Source organism: Solanum lycopersicum, chromosome 9 (genome assembly GCF_036512215.1).
Source record: "Solanum lycopersicum chromosome 9, SLM_r2.1".
NCBI classification, from domain to species: Eukaryota; Viridiplantae; Streptophyta; class Magnoliopsida; order Solanales; family Solanaceae; genus Solanum; species Solanum lycopersicum.
Genome location: NC_090808.1, coordinates 3,823,853 through 3,841,891, shown reverse-complemented (window position 1 = coordinate 3,841,891; position 18,039 = coordinate 3,823,853). Strand labels below are relative to the sequence as shown.

Sequence of the window (18,039 nt, the reverse complement as noted above, 5' to 3'; positions counted from 1 at the left end):
GTGGCGAGCGAGATCTGGAAGAGGAGAGAGAGGAGAACAAAAATATATGTATTTATACAATTTTCTCTACTTTATATAATTAGAAACAATTGTTATACGCTTGTGTTTGTATAAAAATTGAGGAAGCGAGCGAGAGATTGGAGGAAAGTGGCGAGCGAGATATTTGAGAGAGAATCGCCTGACAATTTTTTACAAACATTTGCTATAGAGCACAATTAAATCAAACCTAGCTACTCCATTTATTTTAACTTTTTAATTTTCTCACACACTATTTTTTCCTCATTTGTAATAATATTTACTTATTAGTCAACAAAGACAATGATAGCATACCAAAACATAGAAAATAGTTGCTAAAAATATAAATTAATTCTGCCTAATTAGTACTTACACTTCTTAACATCAAAAATAAAAACAAAAACCTTATTGACTAGGCACAGGGTGACGGTATGACAAATATTAAATTATTATATTTTAATTTTAACGCTTCAATTTTGATATTTCGATATTTGCTATATGTTTATTAAAACAAAATTAGTGTTCAATATTATTAAAAAATAAATTGAAATGTTGAATATCATATTTAGATAATTATCATTTCTTTCGAGTATACATAACTTTTAACTTTATGAAATATGAAATCAAATAAAATTAGGATAATGTCCCCCTCAATCTATGCCCGAAATTTCAGAGACGCACTTATACTATACTAAGGTCCTATTACCCCTGAAATTATTTTATTAATAATTTTTTACCCCTTTTCGGCCTACGTGGCACTATCTTGTGGGTCCAACGATGGTTGACTTTTTTTTTCAAACTAGTGCCACGTAGGCAAAAAAAAAAGGGATAAAAAATTACTTATAAAATAAGTTCAGGGGTAATAGGACCTTATTATAGTATAAGTGTGTCTCTGAGATTTCGGGCATAGGTTGAGGGGATGCTTGTGCATTATCCCAATAAAATTAATTATCGACTTATTATGTGTAGAAACTAAAATTCGAACATAAAATTTCAAAATCATACTGTACCAACAACCCTACATGGTTTATAAATACAAAATCTTGTCAAAGAAAAAAAAATCGAAAATGAAAAGAAGTTGAAAATTCAATTCTTTGTCATTGCTTACGTATTTATTATTACTCTATATAAACTTCTTCTCGAAATCTTCTTAAGAATTTTTGTTAAAATTGGATACTAATAAATTTATTTTTTCATTTTATTATTCGTCTGTTATGGCTCAATTCGAAAAGAAATATTTTTTATCAATAATTCTATTTTATATTTAAAATTGAAATCTGAAATATCTTATTAAAAAATTATCTAATTTGATATTCCCTAATAAATTTCCTTTTTTTCTTCCCTTCTTAGTTTTATGACTTTATTATATAGACTTGTTAGCCACTTATTGATATTTTTCTACCTATTTATGTAAAATATACTAGCCCACAATGATTATTACTTATTCAATAAGATATTTCTCTCCAAATCTTAGGCTTCATCAAGTGGTAGAAATAAAAAATAAATATCACAATTTTTTTGAGTTTGGAAAATGAAAAAATCTTTAATTAAAAGTGTTTTTTTTAAAAAAATAAATCATATGTGGTGCAAATTTTAATTATTAGGACTTGGCCGCAGATAGAAAGAAATCTAATATTTAAATTTAATAGGTTCGATTGTTAAGGTTATTAGTAGTTGAAAATTTAAATAATTATAATTTTGAAATATTAAGTTCAAACATAGTATTTAATGTATTTTTGGTGGAGTTTTATACATAAATTTAAAATTTATATTCAAAGTATTGAGTTAAAATAAATTTAGTGTACGTTGCTTCCACCTTCGATTTCGAAGACTAAATGTTTACACACAATACAAAACCTTTTTTTTAATAGTGTTCAATCAACTTGTTCCATCTCAATTAGTTTCACAAGTATCTGCTATTAATACAAATTCTAAATAACTTTATTACCCACCTTCGATTATGAAGACCAAATACTTACACAATACAAAACCTTTTTTAAAATCATAATGTTTTATCAACTTGTTCCATCTCGATTAGTTTCACTAGTATCTGCTATCAATACAAATACTTAGGAACTTTATTATTTGTCAAGATTTCAAAATTTGAAAAGAAATTATTTGATGTTTTTTCTTGTGTGTTCGTAACTTCTCGTTGTTACTATATTCCCCATCATTTTAATTGACCTAATTAGCTAGTTTGGTAAAACTAATACTACTATCTAGTGAGGTTGACTTATTAATAGTGGTTTAGTTTTGATTAATTAGTCTTTTTGAAGATTAAAAATAACCACTCTTTCTAATTAAGGTCAATTAAAGCTTGACAATTGATTATTATTATTGGCAATGCCTAATTGTTACTATCATTTTTGTAGTGAAAGCAAATTTTGTTGTACCCAACATATATAGACTTCTTTCATTCTTAATTAAGAATACATCAAACTTAATTCCTAAATTTAAAACCTTTAAGGTAATATGGGGCCAAAATATTTGAATATCTTAGACTTAGTAATTGATTAAAAATCAATATTATTTTAATATTGTATGATTATTGACCAATTCATTATTTAAAGTAGTCTAGCTACCTAATTACTTATTGGTTGACAAATGGCTTACCAAATCAATCTGGTTGGTGTTCCTTTTTTCCTATCAGTTTAAGCTAATTTTGAGGAAAATAAATTCTTCAAAATATTCTATATTTATTTTGGGGTCTTTTTTATCTATAAATAGAGAAAAATTTATTGTGTCACGGACCTGATTATGTCGTACATGTGTTGTACAAGACGTATTAGCTCTATCTTCTTTCCAACCCAACCCCTTCGTTCTTTAAAGAATATAGAATCGAAAGACAACATTACTTCATGTTCGAAAAATGTGATTCTTTCGTATGTTTCTATATAAAATTTTCACTAGTTCAGTTAGACAGCGATCGATTGTTTTGAGCGGAAAGCATATATATTTGATGAGTGAGTCTACCGCCATCTTATTTAACTTAAATGCAATTATTAATTATTATCCCTATATATAATAACCACCTCACAAATTCTTTAGAATCTATAAGACTTTTTTCCCTCAATTATTGGGTTTTGGTCACACTTGGCTATAGGCTAGAGAATTTTTAAAATAATTAACATCTACTTAAACCTAATTCCACTAAAAAGTATTTCTAGGGTTAGATATTCGGTATTCATTTTGTGATTATTTAATTTTGAATTTGGCAATTAGGTAATTGATAATTAAAAATAAATATCAAATATCAAAATTTTAAATTTTGATTTTGTAATTCGATAAATTAATTTCGATTCGATATGGTATTCAGTAATACCGTATTGAAGTTGTAGCTGGTTGTATTGCAAAGTTAATACTATTTTTTTTTAATGATTTCTATATTTTGTGTGGATGGACGATATAATAGAAGATCACTAAATAAGAAGCGATCAAGATAAGCAAATTGATATAACTAAAAGACATGTATTCGAATTGTTTATCCCCATTCTCTAACTTTCTTCTTTCAACTTGTACTAATGAGTTACAGACACATGTTAATACATGATCATCATTAAGTAAATATTTCAGCATTGGAGAAATACCAAATATCATATGGTACTTATGCCTCATATCGAACCCAAGCTCGAATACCATAATCCTAAATTCTACTCTAAAATACCATATTAAATGCTCAATTAAAAAAATACCAAATTATCAGAAATTTCAATTCGATTTTTGATATTTTATGCCGTGCCCCTACTTCTAACACGCCAAATTTGGTACCTAACATAACTCACACATATCTTATTATTGTATTTAATTAATCTAATCAATTGCTAATAATTAAATTATTGGTTGCTGGCTTTTGTTTTAAATTATTATATTATGATTGCTGGTACAAGTATATGATTTATTTGATTCAAATGTTTAAATAATAAACGAAAAGAGAGAGGGGTTAAACTTGAATAACATGATTGAATACCTAATAATAATTACGTATTTAAATTCACATTCGTCAAATTTATTATTCAAACGTCTTAAAGACACATAAATCACACAACTACATAAATATGATCAACAATTAAAAATAATAATAATAATAATAATAATAATAATAATATATTATTATTATTATTATTAGAGAGGTTCTTAATTTGGAAAACCGTTAGAGATTTGGGTTTACAAAACTTAGATACAAATGTCAATTATAGAATTTAAAACCTAATAATAATAATATTTTTTTATTAGTTACTGAAAAAGTTGGTAACGACAAACACAAAAAAACAATTTGATACGTATAACTTAACAATTTGATGACATTTGAACTAAATATCTATTAAATCATTTACAAATATTTTTAATACACTAAAGTTATAAAAAAAAAAAACTTAATTCCACGAATTTTCAATTAGTCTAGAAGAATTTTTGGAATATTTCTAACTTAATGTGTTTTCTTATTTGTTGTGAATATACATCAAAATTCACGTGGGAGAAAATAGTGAATCGTCACTATTGTTGTGATTAATACATCAAATTCAACTCCTTTGTTGTTGCTATTCAACAAAGGAATTTATGGGCGTTTTCGAGACTTTTTTCGTTTTTTATGAAAAACTCCTATAAGATTTTGAGTTCACTTGTTATGTCATGTTGCATATCGAGAGTGTATCAGAGTGTATCTAAGTTTAGTTAGACAATTAGAGAAGTGTTTTAATACTGTCAATAATTCGAACATGAAACTAATAATTTGCGTCAAATTTAGAAATATTTTTGATATTTTCCCTCATAGTTAAAGCTTTGTGTACCTACTTATACAATTTTGAGATTTGTGGCTCTTCATATAGTTTACAATTTGCGATAGAACAATCTAAGTCAACTCTTATAAACATCTTTCAAGTGTGAAAATAAACATTTGCATTTTCTCCTTTAGTCAAAGTTTTAAAGATAAAATTTAAGCGTGGAATTTAACCCCGTTCCTATGCAAAGAAAGGAATAATTCCAAATATAGTATCTTATATTTGAATCTTGTTTGAATTTTTAAAAATATTTATAAAATTTTGAAGTCGAACTATTCAAACGATTCAGACGTTTTACAATTATATTAATCAAATATATATATATATACATGTTATGATCAATTAAAGATACTTATTTAGAAAATCATAAAATATAAAGTTTGAGTTTAGAAAACTTAGACATAAAAGTCAATCATAGTATTAAAGCATAATAGTAATAATAAAGAGTTAACAAAATTTAGGTACAAACATCAATTGTAATATTAATGCCTAATATTAATAATAACAACTTTCATTAGTTACTCAAAAAGTAGTAAAGACAAACACAAAAAAAATAAAATTGATACTTCAAAAATCTTAACATATTTAATGACATTTGAACTAATTAAAATCTATTAAATCATTTGAAAATATTGTAATACACTAAATTTATAAAAATGATTATCCCTCTTATAACTAACTTCACTTTTTTTTTGCCAAAAATAAAAAATACAATCTTAAAATTCATCACAAATAAAAAATATTCCAAAGTGTCCCACAGATTGATAGTAAACAATGTAAAAAAAAAATGTTCATCAAATCATTTGACTTATCTCATAAAGTAACAAAAAAGAAGTTTTGGAAGTTTCCCTTTGGTTCACTTTCATTTTAGCAAAAATGAATTTCACCTTCTAGAAAAAGAATCCCATTAGTCCATGGTTTATTACTAGTATATTATTCATCATTTATTCACGTTTTCGTTGAATCGAGAATCTATCAAATATAATTTCTTAACTTCATAAGAATAAAAATAAAATTTATGTATATCTTTTTTTAAAATTTTTTTAATAATGTGAAGTTTGATCAGTACTTTAAATATGTTTTTTGTCATTAAGATCAGTACTTTATATATATATATATATATATATATATATATATATATATATATATATATATATATATATATATATATATATATATATATTATTCATCATTTCACGTTTTCTTTGAGTCGAGAATCTATGTAATAGAATTCCTCAAATTCATAAGAATAAAAATATATAAAATCTACGTATATTTGAATGAATAATATTTTCATTATTTTTCAAAATTTTAATAATTTAAAATTTGATCAATATTTTAATTGTTTTTGTCATTAAAATTAGAAAAATCGCGATGACAATAATAATTATAACTCAATTCTATTAGGTTGAAATCGATTGCTCCTTTTATATATATTTTCTTTATATGGGAAGAATTATAATTATAATATTTGTAGTATATTTAGAGGAAAAATCATAATTATTTTGGGATGATGGAATCTATTATAACTTGTAAGATATAAAAATAAATCAAATTCAATTTTTTAAAATTTATTTATAAATATCTACTTTCGTATACTCAAGTTGCCTAAGGATTTCTACCTTTCACATTTATATTTTTTCTCTCTCTAAGATTTTCTTCTTCTTTCTCTCTCTAGAATGCCTCAAGTTGATTTGGAAACTCTAGTTTCGGCATGTGCCGGCGGCGGGAGTGACCGGAAAGTTGCATGTGAGACTTTGGCTGACAGTGACGGCGACGGCGAAAAACGTGTGAAAGACGATTTGGATGATGAGGAGAAGCAATCGGAGCATCCGCCTGATTTCCCCCCGGAATCGTTCTGGCTTTCGAAAGATGCTGAGTTCGATTGGTTTGATCGGAATGCCTTTTTGGACCGGAAACAGTCTACGAAAGGTATCGGTCATAATCCAGGTTCGAATTCGAGTTCGCAGAGATTTTCGTCGACTTTGAAAAGTAAGGCTTCGATTATCGGATTTCCGAAGACTCAGAAGACTAGTTTCATCGATTCGAAACGGCGAACTTGTAAACCGGCGAACATTAGGCTTTTCCCGGCGAAAAGGTCTGAATCTACGTTGAAATCGGCTTCGGTTACGGAACCGTCGTCACCGAAGGTATCTTGTATGGGAAGAGTAAGATCGAAACGTAGATCACGAAGCCGACGATCATCGGAGAAATCAAAAAAATGTGAAAAAAATTCACTCGAGAGATCACGAAGCAACAATGGAGAGAAACGCAAATCCGGATTCTGTTCACGATTACTATCAATATTCCGATCTAATCGGAGTAACAAAAAACCGTCAAGGTCCAGTACTGATAAAACGCTAGGTTCAAAGTCGACGACGGAGCCGATAAATCCGCTGAGAAAGAGCAAAAGTGTGACCGTAGGGAAAACTCGCGGAGGAGCTCCGGTTAGCGTTGAACCGGTTGGGTTAGGAGGAATGAAACGGTTCTCCTCCGGCCGGCGATCGGAATCATGGGGAGGCGATGAAATCAACGCAGTTGTTTAAGTGGGTCCCAATGAAAGTGGAAAAAACAAAAAGCAAAGCACAAAAAGTCTTGATGGTAGTTGGAATTTTGGCAGGAAAATTTAACGGCCTTTGTTCACATATTCGGTTAAAATTTCGAGGTAAAAAAAAAATGATACGTACTTCTTTTGGAGTTTATTTTTCTTTTATAAAAATGTTTTTTTTTTAACTTTTCAATAATATAATGATAACGAATAGGTTTTTATATATATATATATATATTGTAAATATATTTTGGTTTTTGGAGTGAAGGTTTGTAAATTTTTACTATTTTCTATTAGTAGTTTAGAATATTATAATGAAAATTATTTGGAAATAATGTTTTTTTGTCTTTTATTATCTAGTGTCTTGTATTTTTTTTGGAGAATCACGAGATTTCAGGTATATAAAATGTAATATAAATTGAATTAATAGATTTACATAGATTTACTGATTCGGCAGTACAGAGTTTAAGAAAGAAAGAAATATTTTTAAAATTTGTGATTCAAAATAAATGATAAAAATTTACGTGGTCATATATTATTTCAGAGTAAAATAGACATTTTATAGTTAAATTATTATTAGAGATATATTATTTTTTTTAACCGAATAAAGAAAAATAAGTCATATAAATTGAGACAGGATACATATATATATAGTGAAATTAGTAGATTTGCGCGTTAGAGTTAGATTTTGTTTTGTATTAAAAAGTTCATTAGAGTAAAATGTGTCTTACCCGAGGGATTTTATTTATTAAAGTACCCCTCAACCTATGCCCGAAATCTCAGAGACATACTTATACTATACTAAGGTCCTATTACCCCTGAACTTATTTTATATGTAATTTTTTACCCCTTTTTAGCCTACGTGGCACTAGTTCATAAAAAAAAGTCAATCATCGTTGGGCCCACAAGATAGTGCCACGTAAGCTAAAAAGGGGTAAAAAATTATTTATAAAATAAATTGAGGGGTAATAGGACCTTAGTATAGTATAAGTGTGTCTCTGAGATTTCGAGCATATATTGAAGGGGTACTTGGGCATTATCCCTTTATTAAATGTGAATACAAACAAAGATAAGATATTATGGTTGATACAACAAGGACTCCACTATTAATATTGGATTTCTTTGGTGGAAAATATTACACTTTTACTTTATATAATCATGATGTTTTATTTAGTTTCTTGTTAATTTTTTCTTTTTTTTTTGCTTTATCACTTGTGTTTGTTTATTTGTGGGTGTGATTGTCACCTTATTTTGTTGTTGTATTTATTTTGTTATTATAAATTTGTTGTTGTTAAGAAAGATTTATTAAAAATAATTTTTATGTTTCTACGAAATAGACGATGGGAGATGTACGTGTACAATATTTTATTTTTTTCAGATAATAGTTATGGAGTTATATTGAGTACGTTATTGTTGTAATTATGGACTTCAATAGGGTGGAAGTTCGGTATTTGGTTTGGAATTTCTGAATCTTGGGTTCGATAATTCAACAATTGGTAGTTAAAGTAAATATCAAAAATTTTAAAATTTTGATTTGGTAATTTGATAATTGGTAAATCTAATTTCGATTCGACGTGAAAGTCTGTAACACCATATTGAAGTTGTAACCTATTTTATTACAAAGTTCATACTATTGCGTCAAACTATTTCTATTTTTCCATGTGGGGTACAATATAATAAAAAATTAACAAATAAGAAGAAATCAAGAAAAACAATTAGACACAGCTAAAAAACATATATCTCTGAGTTGTTTGTTTTTAGTGTTTAGTCTCTAACTTTCTCTTTGGACCTATACTACTGCGTAATGGACCTGTTGATATATGATCTTCATTAAGGAAATAGTTTGACATTCTGAAATTACTAAATATCAAATGATACTAATATTTCATGCCAAATTTAAACTTAAATATTACAATTTTAAAATTTTTCTCCCGAATATATATTGAATTACTGAATATCAAATATCAAAAAGTTTAATTAGAAAAAACTAAAAGTCTAAAACAATGTGTTTACAGCGAATTGGGAGGAATCATACAGACTGTCGAGGCAGAATTGTGGACTTAGCACATGAAGTTTGCTTCCACGATGGTCTATTTATTCTTAGAAAATAAAACGAAATGATTTTCTAGTCTTTTATAAAATAAAATAAAATAAAATAAATTTAATATATAATAGAAAATTTTTAAAAGTTATTTCATCTATTTTTATTATTATAAGTAATTAAAAAAATCTCATTTCCTTAAAAAAAAAAAAAGTAAGTAGAAGACAATAATTTATTCCTACATGCTTTTGACATTTTAATGGGTTGATTAATTAGTGTGAAAAGTGAAAAGCTTGATATAGTTGAAAACAAATTAATTGCTTTATGTTTAAGATGGAGAATCAACTAGTCAAATTTTCAGACTTATGGAAAGAATATTAGTGATAAAATAAATAGGGAAAATACACGAGTATGTTCGAAATCTCAGAGACACATTTATAATATATTAAGGTCCTATAACCCTTTTTAATTTATTTTATAAATAATTTTCTACCATTTTTCGGCCTACGTAACACTATCTTGTAGACCCAGCGCGTGTTGGTATTTTTTTTCAAGCTAGTATCACGTAGATCGAAAAGAGGTAGAAAATTATTTATAGAAAAAGTTCAGAAAAGGTAATAGAACCTTAGTATAGTATAAATGTGTCTAAAATTTCGAACATAAATTAGAGAATACTTGTATATTTTCCCAAATAAATACGTTATTCTTAACGAGATGTGATAATATTCATCTGTTCTAATTTTTAAGATCGAAGATAAATTTTCAAGATTTAAGATGTGTCACCCACGTCATCGGAATAATATTTTTTTTCTTTCTTTCGTAGGAGTCTTTTATTAGGGGAATTTTTGTACACATATAACATATTTATTTGTCTTCCATTTGATAATTAAGGGGTGGGTTGGGCTTCATACATTTGGATTTGTCTTCCATTTAAGGGTTGAGTTGGTCTTGCATTTCTCTTGCATGTTGGATCCAATGGAGCTCTCAATTCTTCTACTTGTTCTCTTGATATTGATCTCACCTATAATATTCACAATTTTTTTAAAAAAAATAATTATTCATTATTCAATTATCTATGAAATTTCATAATACTTCCGTGCCCAATCAGACAACGACATGCGTAAATTGAAACGGAGGGAGTACTAGTTATGACATTAGCACCTAATGGTGTTTAGGGATGGAAATGAAGCAGTGTGGGATGAGGTAGGTTGAACTTAATTCACAAAATTTTTATTCGCCCTGTCTCGCATAACATTTTTTTTTTCAATTTCAACCTTTCCCACCCCTTCCTACATAGACCCGCTCCGCATAATTTTTTTAGTATTTTTTTTCTAGTTAAGTTTTATAAAAAAAAAAAATCATTTTTTCATTAAGTTGTATTAGGATAATGACTTAAATTTTTATTTTTTAGAGGTCAATTGGGAAGCATGTGAAAAAGATTGAATTATTTTTATTGAACCATTTTCATTTACTATCATGAATATTTAGTAGCTTTAAAGAAATTATCTTAATAAATAATGTTATATCACTCTTGTAACATGTCAAAGATTGAAATTAAGTTTAAACCCACATGAAATCACATATACCGCAATCCAACCCCTCCCCCATCCTTAATTTGAAAAAACCCATTCCAACCCGTCTTGCACAGCCTTAAACCCGACCCATCCCGCATCCGCTCCACCCCATTGCCATCCTTAATGGTGTTGACGTGTTGTTTAGTGATTATTGAAGTGAGTTGAGAACTATGAAGTCTCATGTTCAAATTTCTTAGCTAGGCAAAATAGTAGAGTTACCTGGTGCACGTGCCGATTAGAGACATTATTAGGTACACGTAGAATTAATCGAGATACGTGCGTGTAACATTCCTATAAACCAACAAATTAAACTCAAAATACAAGAAGAAAATAAAGGAGAAAGATTTGCATACCTTGCCAAGAATGTACCAAGAGACAATTTCAGTGCATGGTGGAGTTGTTAAAGAACCAGTGTATGAGTAATATTTGTGAGAATGTTTCCTTATTTCATGTGTATCAATTACTCCAAGCTGCACTTGTGTTTCTTTATGTGTTGCTACATCCCTTGCTAGCTCATTCAGTTTGTTTTGAAGCTGATCAACATTAAAAACCAATAAAATAATAATTAGAGATTGATATTAACATCATAGATATGTCCCACATTGTTATTAACATCATAGAGTATCGTAGCAGAGTTAGAATTTTAATTAAAAGAAATTTAAAATATGAAGTTTTTTAATTAAAATTTGATTTGTCGATTGTATACCAAAAATATAAAGAAGTGAACATATAAGAACTCTTAATTGTGTCGAGGAGATTTCGTATAATTTTTGGGCATGGAGATTATATGAACCCTCCTATGCCTCAACCTATGACACTGACAGATGAATCTAAAATTTAAATTTTATAAATTCAAATCATGATTATATATACAAAACACATTTAATTTACTAATTAAGTTCGAAGTCTATTATTTATATATTCACACACACATATGAGAGAGGATTGACCACCCTTCTCATCCCCCTTATGAAGTAGAGCACGATGAAAGAATTTTTTCGTTCAATTGAAGGGGATAGGTTAGCAGCTTCAGGAGCAGTGAAAAAGAAGTAGGGTTCAGGTCAATTGATCATATTTCAATTAAACGACTGGACTTCAAACCAAGAAAGAGAATTTGAACACAGAGCTAGTATTAGTAGCATAACAAAAAAGTCTTCCTCGTTATTAATATATTTGCTCGCGGCAATTGTAACCTCTAAGGAGAATCAATGACTAATAATTAATAAAATTTCAAGTACCACCAAAGTTGTGATCGGGCCAGGCAAACTTATTTCTATCCGTATAAGAAGTATCGAGTTTGAGCTTTAAAAATAAAGTGAAAATACCTTGGTCATTAGAGGATCAGGATGGCCCAAATGGAAGAGAATTGATAAAACTGCTATAGTATTATCTTGAGCAAAATGAACTAGATGAAGCTCTGCTGCATATCTGAAAAATAAAATAACAAAATATTTATTAAAATATAATATAATTTTTCTTTCATTAGTAAAACACATTAAATTCATTATAATTGATAAAGTAAAATATATTTATTTTATTAAATTATATACAAATGAAAGAAAAGTAAAGAATAATCATACTGTTTGCCATCAATTGTATGTTCAGAAGGGGAATGCCAATGCATTTGCTTAAAATTGTAAGTTTTACCATCCACAATTAAACTTCCTGCATTATCACCATATTTTATCTGCAAATATTGGTAATTATTAAATTAATCTCATGAAAATTTAATAATAAATGGAAAAAATATGTAAGTAATTTGGAGGATAAAAAAGATTAAGAAAACTAACCCCAACATTAAAGCCATTATCAACCAAAGTAGCAACTTCAGAATGATTATATTGCATAATTAAGGGCTTTAAATTCTTGTTAACAACACAATTATGGCTAATTATGTTAATTGGGGACTGTGATTTGCCATTTGAGCAGGCTGAATATGTTGGGCTTAACCTTCCCCAACCATTTGGGCCTACTGGGCCTGTGTAACCAAATTTGACTCCCAAAGCATCACCTAACCCAAAAAGAGTTTTTAAGTTAGAGAAAATAATACAAATCACACTAGTTTAGGGCTTAATAATATCGCGCCTTCAATTTAGTTTTTCAAAATTATGTTCTATACCATATTTACTTTGCCACATACATGTATTTCAAATTAAGTGTAGTTTGTTCCTTGTATCCAAACGTGATTCTTACGTATCTAGGATACAATAACTCTCCCGCTCTCTCTTCTCTAAACCCTCTCGCTCGCTTCTTGCTCTCTGTGGATCTTCATTTTAGAATGTATAGTATCAAAGATATATATATCTAGGATACAATGATTCTGTCGCTCGCTTTTTCTCCTATTTATCTGTGTTTCAGTATATACCTAGTATCTTTAATACATGTATCCAACTTGATATATGATGCAAAGTCATTATTAGTGAGATAATATGTACTTAATTTTTTCAAACTATAGAGTGAAACGGTATTTATGGTAGAAATATTTGTATATTTAGATAGATATAATACAAAAAATTTCACTAGTGGACTTTTTCAGACATCTATTTAGTCAGATGATATCTACAGCTACAATTTTTTTTTAAAATAATATAAATTATCGGTTATAACAAGTAAATTAAAGATGACATAATAATACATATAAGTTAAATTAAATAAAAGAAACAATTTCCAAAGATTTTATGTACACTTTTTAAAATCATAGTATATAAAAAAATCAAAAAAGCTACACAAACAGTAAGAACTTTAGACAACTAATTAAAAATCATGACCATGATGTTTTGTTCTTTTAAAAGCATATTCTCATTACAAATACGTCAAAGATTTTTCAACAATTAAAGCAAAGCTTCAAACTAGGATGGTTTTATTGCGTATACTTTTTTTAAAAAAAGTTATTAATTATTTAATATTTTAAATCTATTAGCTAGATTAATTTTGATTTGTATTACGTAGGAACAATTAAGGGAGGAGGTACTTCTTATCATAGGTTTTCAATTTACATGATTCAAATTCATTCGAGACATCTATTTAAGAATGGGCAATCGGAAATTCAGGGTTTAATATTTTAACCATACTAAGTTATAGGGTTCTAAAACATGTTAGGTTTTTTCAAGACAAATACAAAGTTTAACCAAACTTTATGCGCTTTGTTGAATCCGTAAACTAAACTGCACATCGGTCCAAAGGGTGAAGGAATTTCATCTATCACATTTGCTATACATGGTCCCAAAGCCACTTAATTGATTTCCATATTCAAAATAAGGTAAAACACATTGTTTTGTCATTCGATATTCAATATCTATATTAGAGTTCGACTAATCTGAATTCACACATTGTAGGGCCCATTCAAAAACTAATCTGAATTCTCACACATTAAAAAACTTGAGCCCAAGACCTTTCAGGAAGGATAAAAGATTACAGTTCTCAACCATCCCACTATAACTCATATCCGTAGAATATTTCGATATTGTTGGACATACTAGCTTTACAACGTAAAAAAATATTGAGTTCAGATAAAGCCGTAATACGAAAGAAAGATATGTGGACTTACCAGATGCAGTAGAAAATAGATTGAGCAGAAGAACTACACATATATTGATCACCCAAACTGAAATCCCACCAACATCAGCCATTGCTATTCCAAAAAACTAAAAAATAAAATCCAATGTATCAATTTTCTTGCAAAAACCAAAAATCAAATATTTAAATGAAACAAAAAATTTGAAAAACAATTTGTATTATTGATGACTTACAGAGGATATCTGAAGCAAAAACAACTCAATGTATGAGAATTTTTTATTTTATTTTTTGTTGGAACATTAACTCAATTTTTGTCCTTTATTTATAAGCTTTTTGGACAAACCTTTTTACTATATAATATCAGCAGTTGTCCATTATTTGCTTTTGCTTTTTTTTGTTTGAGGATATAGTTCTTTTCTAATTTAACAAGTAAAAATATATATATATATTTTTTAAAAATATTGACGGTGTATATAAATTAAACTCATATAATTATGCATTCTCAATTTTATGTCACGCGTGAAAATTTCGATCAATGACTTTTTTTTTTTTACTTTAATTTTACATGGACATGAATTCTTATCGTCTTAGTTACTAATTGTGACCATCAAAAAAGATAAACCTTTTTATTTTTAATCAGAGATTTTAGATCTGAACTTAAAAATAAAATCGCTTTTAATAGAAAAGTTTGTTTTACAAACAATTTTTTTTCCTTCTTCTGAAAGAACAATTTATTTAACTTTGTTGTACTATATAGTTTTGAACTTTTTATTTTTATAATATGGTTCATATGAGATGCTTAAAAACTAAGCAAGATCTTAACTCTTTATTTTATTTTTTTGGTTGTAATATTTAGTTCTTGCGATGAAAGTTATTTACTAAGAGTAGAATCTCATTTAAGAATTTTAGCAAGAGTGATTTCTTTATTCTTAATCAAAATTCCTATATGTAAATTCTAAAACTATAATTATTTTTAGTAAAAATAGTTATAAATTTAAATTAATCGATGTTCAAAACAGATAACCTTAATATGAGGGTCATCAAACCAATGTAGGCATCACAATTTTCAAGGAATATTAGGAAATTTTTGAGAGGTGCATTTTTTATTACTATTACTATGATATATTGTTAGAAGGAATATAAATATAGTTATTTTTTTAGAGTACTAATATTGTTTTTCTGAAAATGTGTTATTACGTGACCCGTGACATCGAGCCAGTAAATTTTGTAAGTATGTTTTAACAAGTTGTAACATGTAATTTATTTTATTGTATTTTAGGATATCGATTCCATTTTTATGGAACGTATAGATAAATTAGTCGTAACAAAATTTTCTTAATATTATTTTCTTGTGATGATTCTATTGAGAGAATACGATACATCAATACAATTATTTTTTGTAAGCTTGATTTACTTGATCAAAAGGTACTACAATAGGATCTTCAATTTGAAGAAAAAGAATAAATACCTGATCTACAATAATCTCGTAATAACTTGTACCCAATCAAATGACCCTCGAAAAAAAGTATGATTACATGTATATTTATGAGTTGATTCTTGAAGATTATTTTAGAACTGAAAGGCCAAAATGTAAATTGGCCATAGGAAAAGAAAGAAGAAGAAACTAGAAACTAATTAGGGGTTAGTGAGTTTTTTCCAAAAAAAAGAAATTCTTTTTTTCCACTTAAGTGGATGGTGACAACCACAAATTATATCTTTGTTGGAGAAGCCACTGTTAATTTAGAGGTCACTAATATCTCAAAAAAGGTATAACATTCAACATATAAAAGTCGTGGTATAGAGAAGACCTAAAGGGATTGGATTTGACAAGTCATAGACACACAACTTCTTTGTCATCTATTTTTCTTCGATCAAATTTTCATCGAAAAATCAGGTATTCTGATCCTATTCACACAGGACTTAATTTCGAGATTTCTAACTAAGGATAAAGAAATATACTTACCATGTCACTGAAAATGATATTATCAACTTATTTTCTAACTTTGCAACTGATGTTTTCACGTTTACTTCTATAACAACTAGTAACACAACACAAATTTCACTCAACATTTTTAGTCTAAGCCGAGGATTACCTCCACGAGGTAAGGGTAAAGTTTACGTATACTCTATCCTCTTCATACTCTATTTTGCTGGATTTCACCAAGAACGTTGACGCTGTTATTGTTTTTTTTTTTGTTTATATAGTCAATGATGTCAAATAAAACAGGACAAAGAGAGAGTATGCAAATTTATTTCTTTTAGAAGTATGTACAACCTCCCTGGTGCTAGATCTAAACTTTAGTTTCCAGCAATGCCACTTACATCACTTTATTAAACTTTTAGAAAGTCTCAACCATATTTGGCAATTGGATGAGAAGAGGCCAAGATTTTCCAGCTTGAATCTTGTTTCTTGTGACAATTACAAACAATGCACCAACTAGTGACTACAAGTTTATTATGTATATATATACAATTAGTCACGAGGAACCAAAGTTTTAAATAAAAAAAATAACTTTTGGGTCTGTCAGACCTTATTTATTTTTCAACTAGGGGGCAAATAATCCTAAGATGAATATGGATCATATATTAATTCGAGTGGTAGATAATTTACCTAGCTAGCATGGGCAGAGCCACCTTAATTTTATAGAATCTTGAGTTTCCTATAGAAAGTATGTGGTTCAATACATAAAACACCAAATTTTTCTAATTCTTTTTTATGACAAGGGAACCCGCGGCCGCTATCCGTTGGGTGCGCACAGAGTAAAACCCCCGCTCCTATGCAATAGCCCCGCAAACCACATAGGAGAGGTAACCCGCACTAAGCAAGCCCAGTTCGATGAGCTTGACCCAGAAGGCATTTGCTTTCGCTGGCGAGGGGTTTTAAACTTGAGACCTCCAACATGGAAGTCTCAAGCCCAAACCACTGGGCCACCCCGAAGGATTAAGAGACCAAATTATATAAAGAAAAAAAGTTGAACAGACTAGATTTTACCAAATTTACTACTGAGCCGATGCATGTTGAAGTGAATTTCTGCATTGTTCAGTCTACTCTTAAAGGAAAGGAAGTAGACAAAAGCATATTTAAGTCAAACACATGCAGTAATATTCTATTGAACCATTCACTTTCTAACCGTGCACGAGTGTAAAATTCTACTACATTGATAAAGAAAATATGCCTAATAGATCCAGAGAATAATGCAAGGAACTCAAAGTGACTAAGAGAATCCTAGAACAAACAAGAAAAGAACAAATTATTGACAAAAATGAAATCATAATCAGCCTGATCAGTCAGAAAGCAAAATGTAGGGCCAGAAGGATTCAAAATAAGCATATAATGCAAGCACTAAAAGTCATATTCTTAATCTTATAGCTACTCAAAGTGCAAGAACCATATCTTACCAAAAGATCATTATGCATCAAAGTAGCACAGTCTATGAATTGTGAAAGTGGAGGAAGCCTGTCACTGGACCACAGAACATGCTAATACCCAACTTCCTCAATAAATGGCTACTATTGATTTCTTTTCTTTTGAGCTTCAAAAAGACATTAGGAATGCTCCATGGGTCC

General features: G+C 28.6%; 2 protein-coding genes across 7 annotated transcripts; one reads left to right on the top strand and one right to left on the bottom strand.

Moving 5' to 3' along the window:
* Positions 1–6,192: 6,192 nt before the first annotated feature.
* Positions 6,193–7,676, top strand: LOC101254416 (uncharacterized). The gene has a single exon (XM_010327600.4). It carries the CDS (start codon positions 6,473–6,475, stop codon positions 7,337–7,339), a length of 867 nt encoding a protein of 288 aa, XP_010325902.1. The 5' UTR covers positions 6,193–6,472; the 3' UTR covers positions 7,340–7,676.
* A 2,465-nt stretch (positions 7,677–10,141) lies between these two features.
* LOC101254722 (alpha carbonic anhydrase 1, chloroplastic) lies at positions 10,142–18,039 on the bottom strand. 6 transcript variants are annotated; one of them, XM_019215677.3, is made up of 7 exons: positions 17,872–18,039; positions 14,504–14,600; positions 12,747–12,967; positions 12,537–12,643; positions 12,282–12,384; positions 11,310–11,489; positions 10,142–10,403 (listed from the first exon to the last, which is right to left on the bottom strand). In XM_019215677.3, the coding sequence occupies exons 1-7, from the start codon at positions 17,887–17,889 to the stop codon at positions 10,269–10,271; spliced, it is 861 nt and encodes a 286-aa protein (XP_019071222.1). In that variant the 5' UTR covers positions 17,890–18,039; the 3' UTR covers positions 10,142–10,268. The 6 variants fall into 6 exon arrangements, with proteins under 6 accessions (XP_019071222.1, XP_025888804.1, XP_025888803.1 ...); XM_026033019.2 differs by lacking the exon at positions 17,872–18,039 and adding an exon at positions 15,941–16,194; XM_026033018.2 differs by lacking the exon at positions 17,872–18,039 and adding an exon at positions 14,706–14,917.

Bases quoted from the DNA above. Each gene is read 5' to 3' on its own strand.
- LOC101254722 (XM_019215677.3), bottom strand. The intron at 12,385-12,536 runs GTATGATTATTC...TTTATTTTTCAG, and splicing joins CATACAATTGATGGCAAACA to ATATGCAGCAGAGCTTCATC. The intron at 10,404-11,309 runs GTATGCAAATCT...TGAATATTATAG, and splicing joins CTTGGTACATTCTTGGCAAG to GTGAGATCAATATCAAGAGA.
- LOC101254416 (XM_010327600.4), top strand. From the start codon at position 6,473: ATGCCTCAAGTTGATTTGGAAACTCTAGTTTCGGCATGTGCCGGCGGC.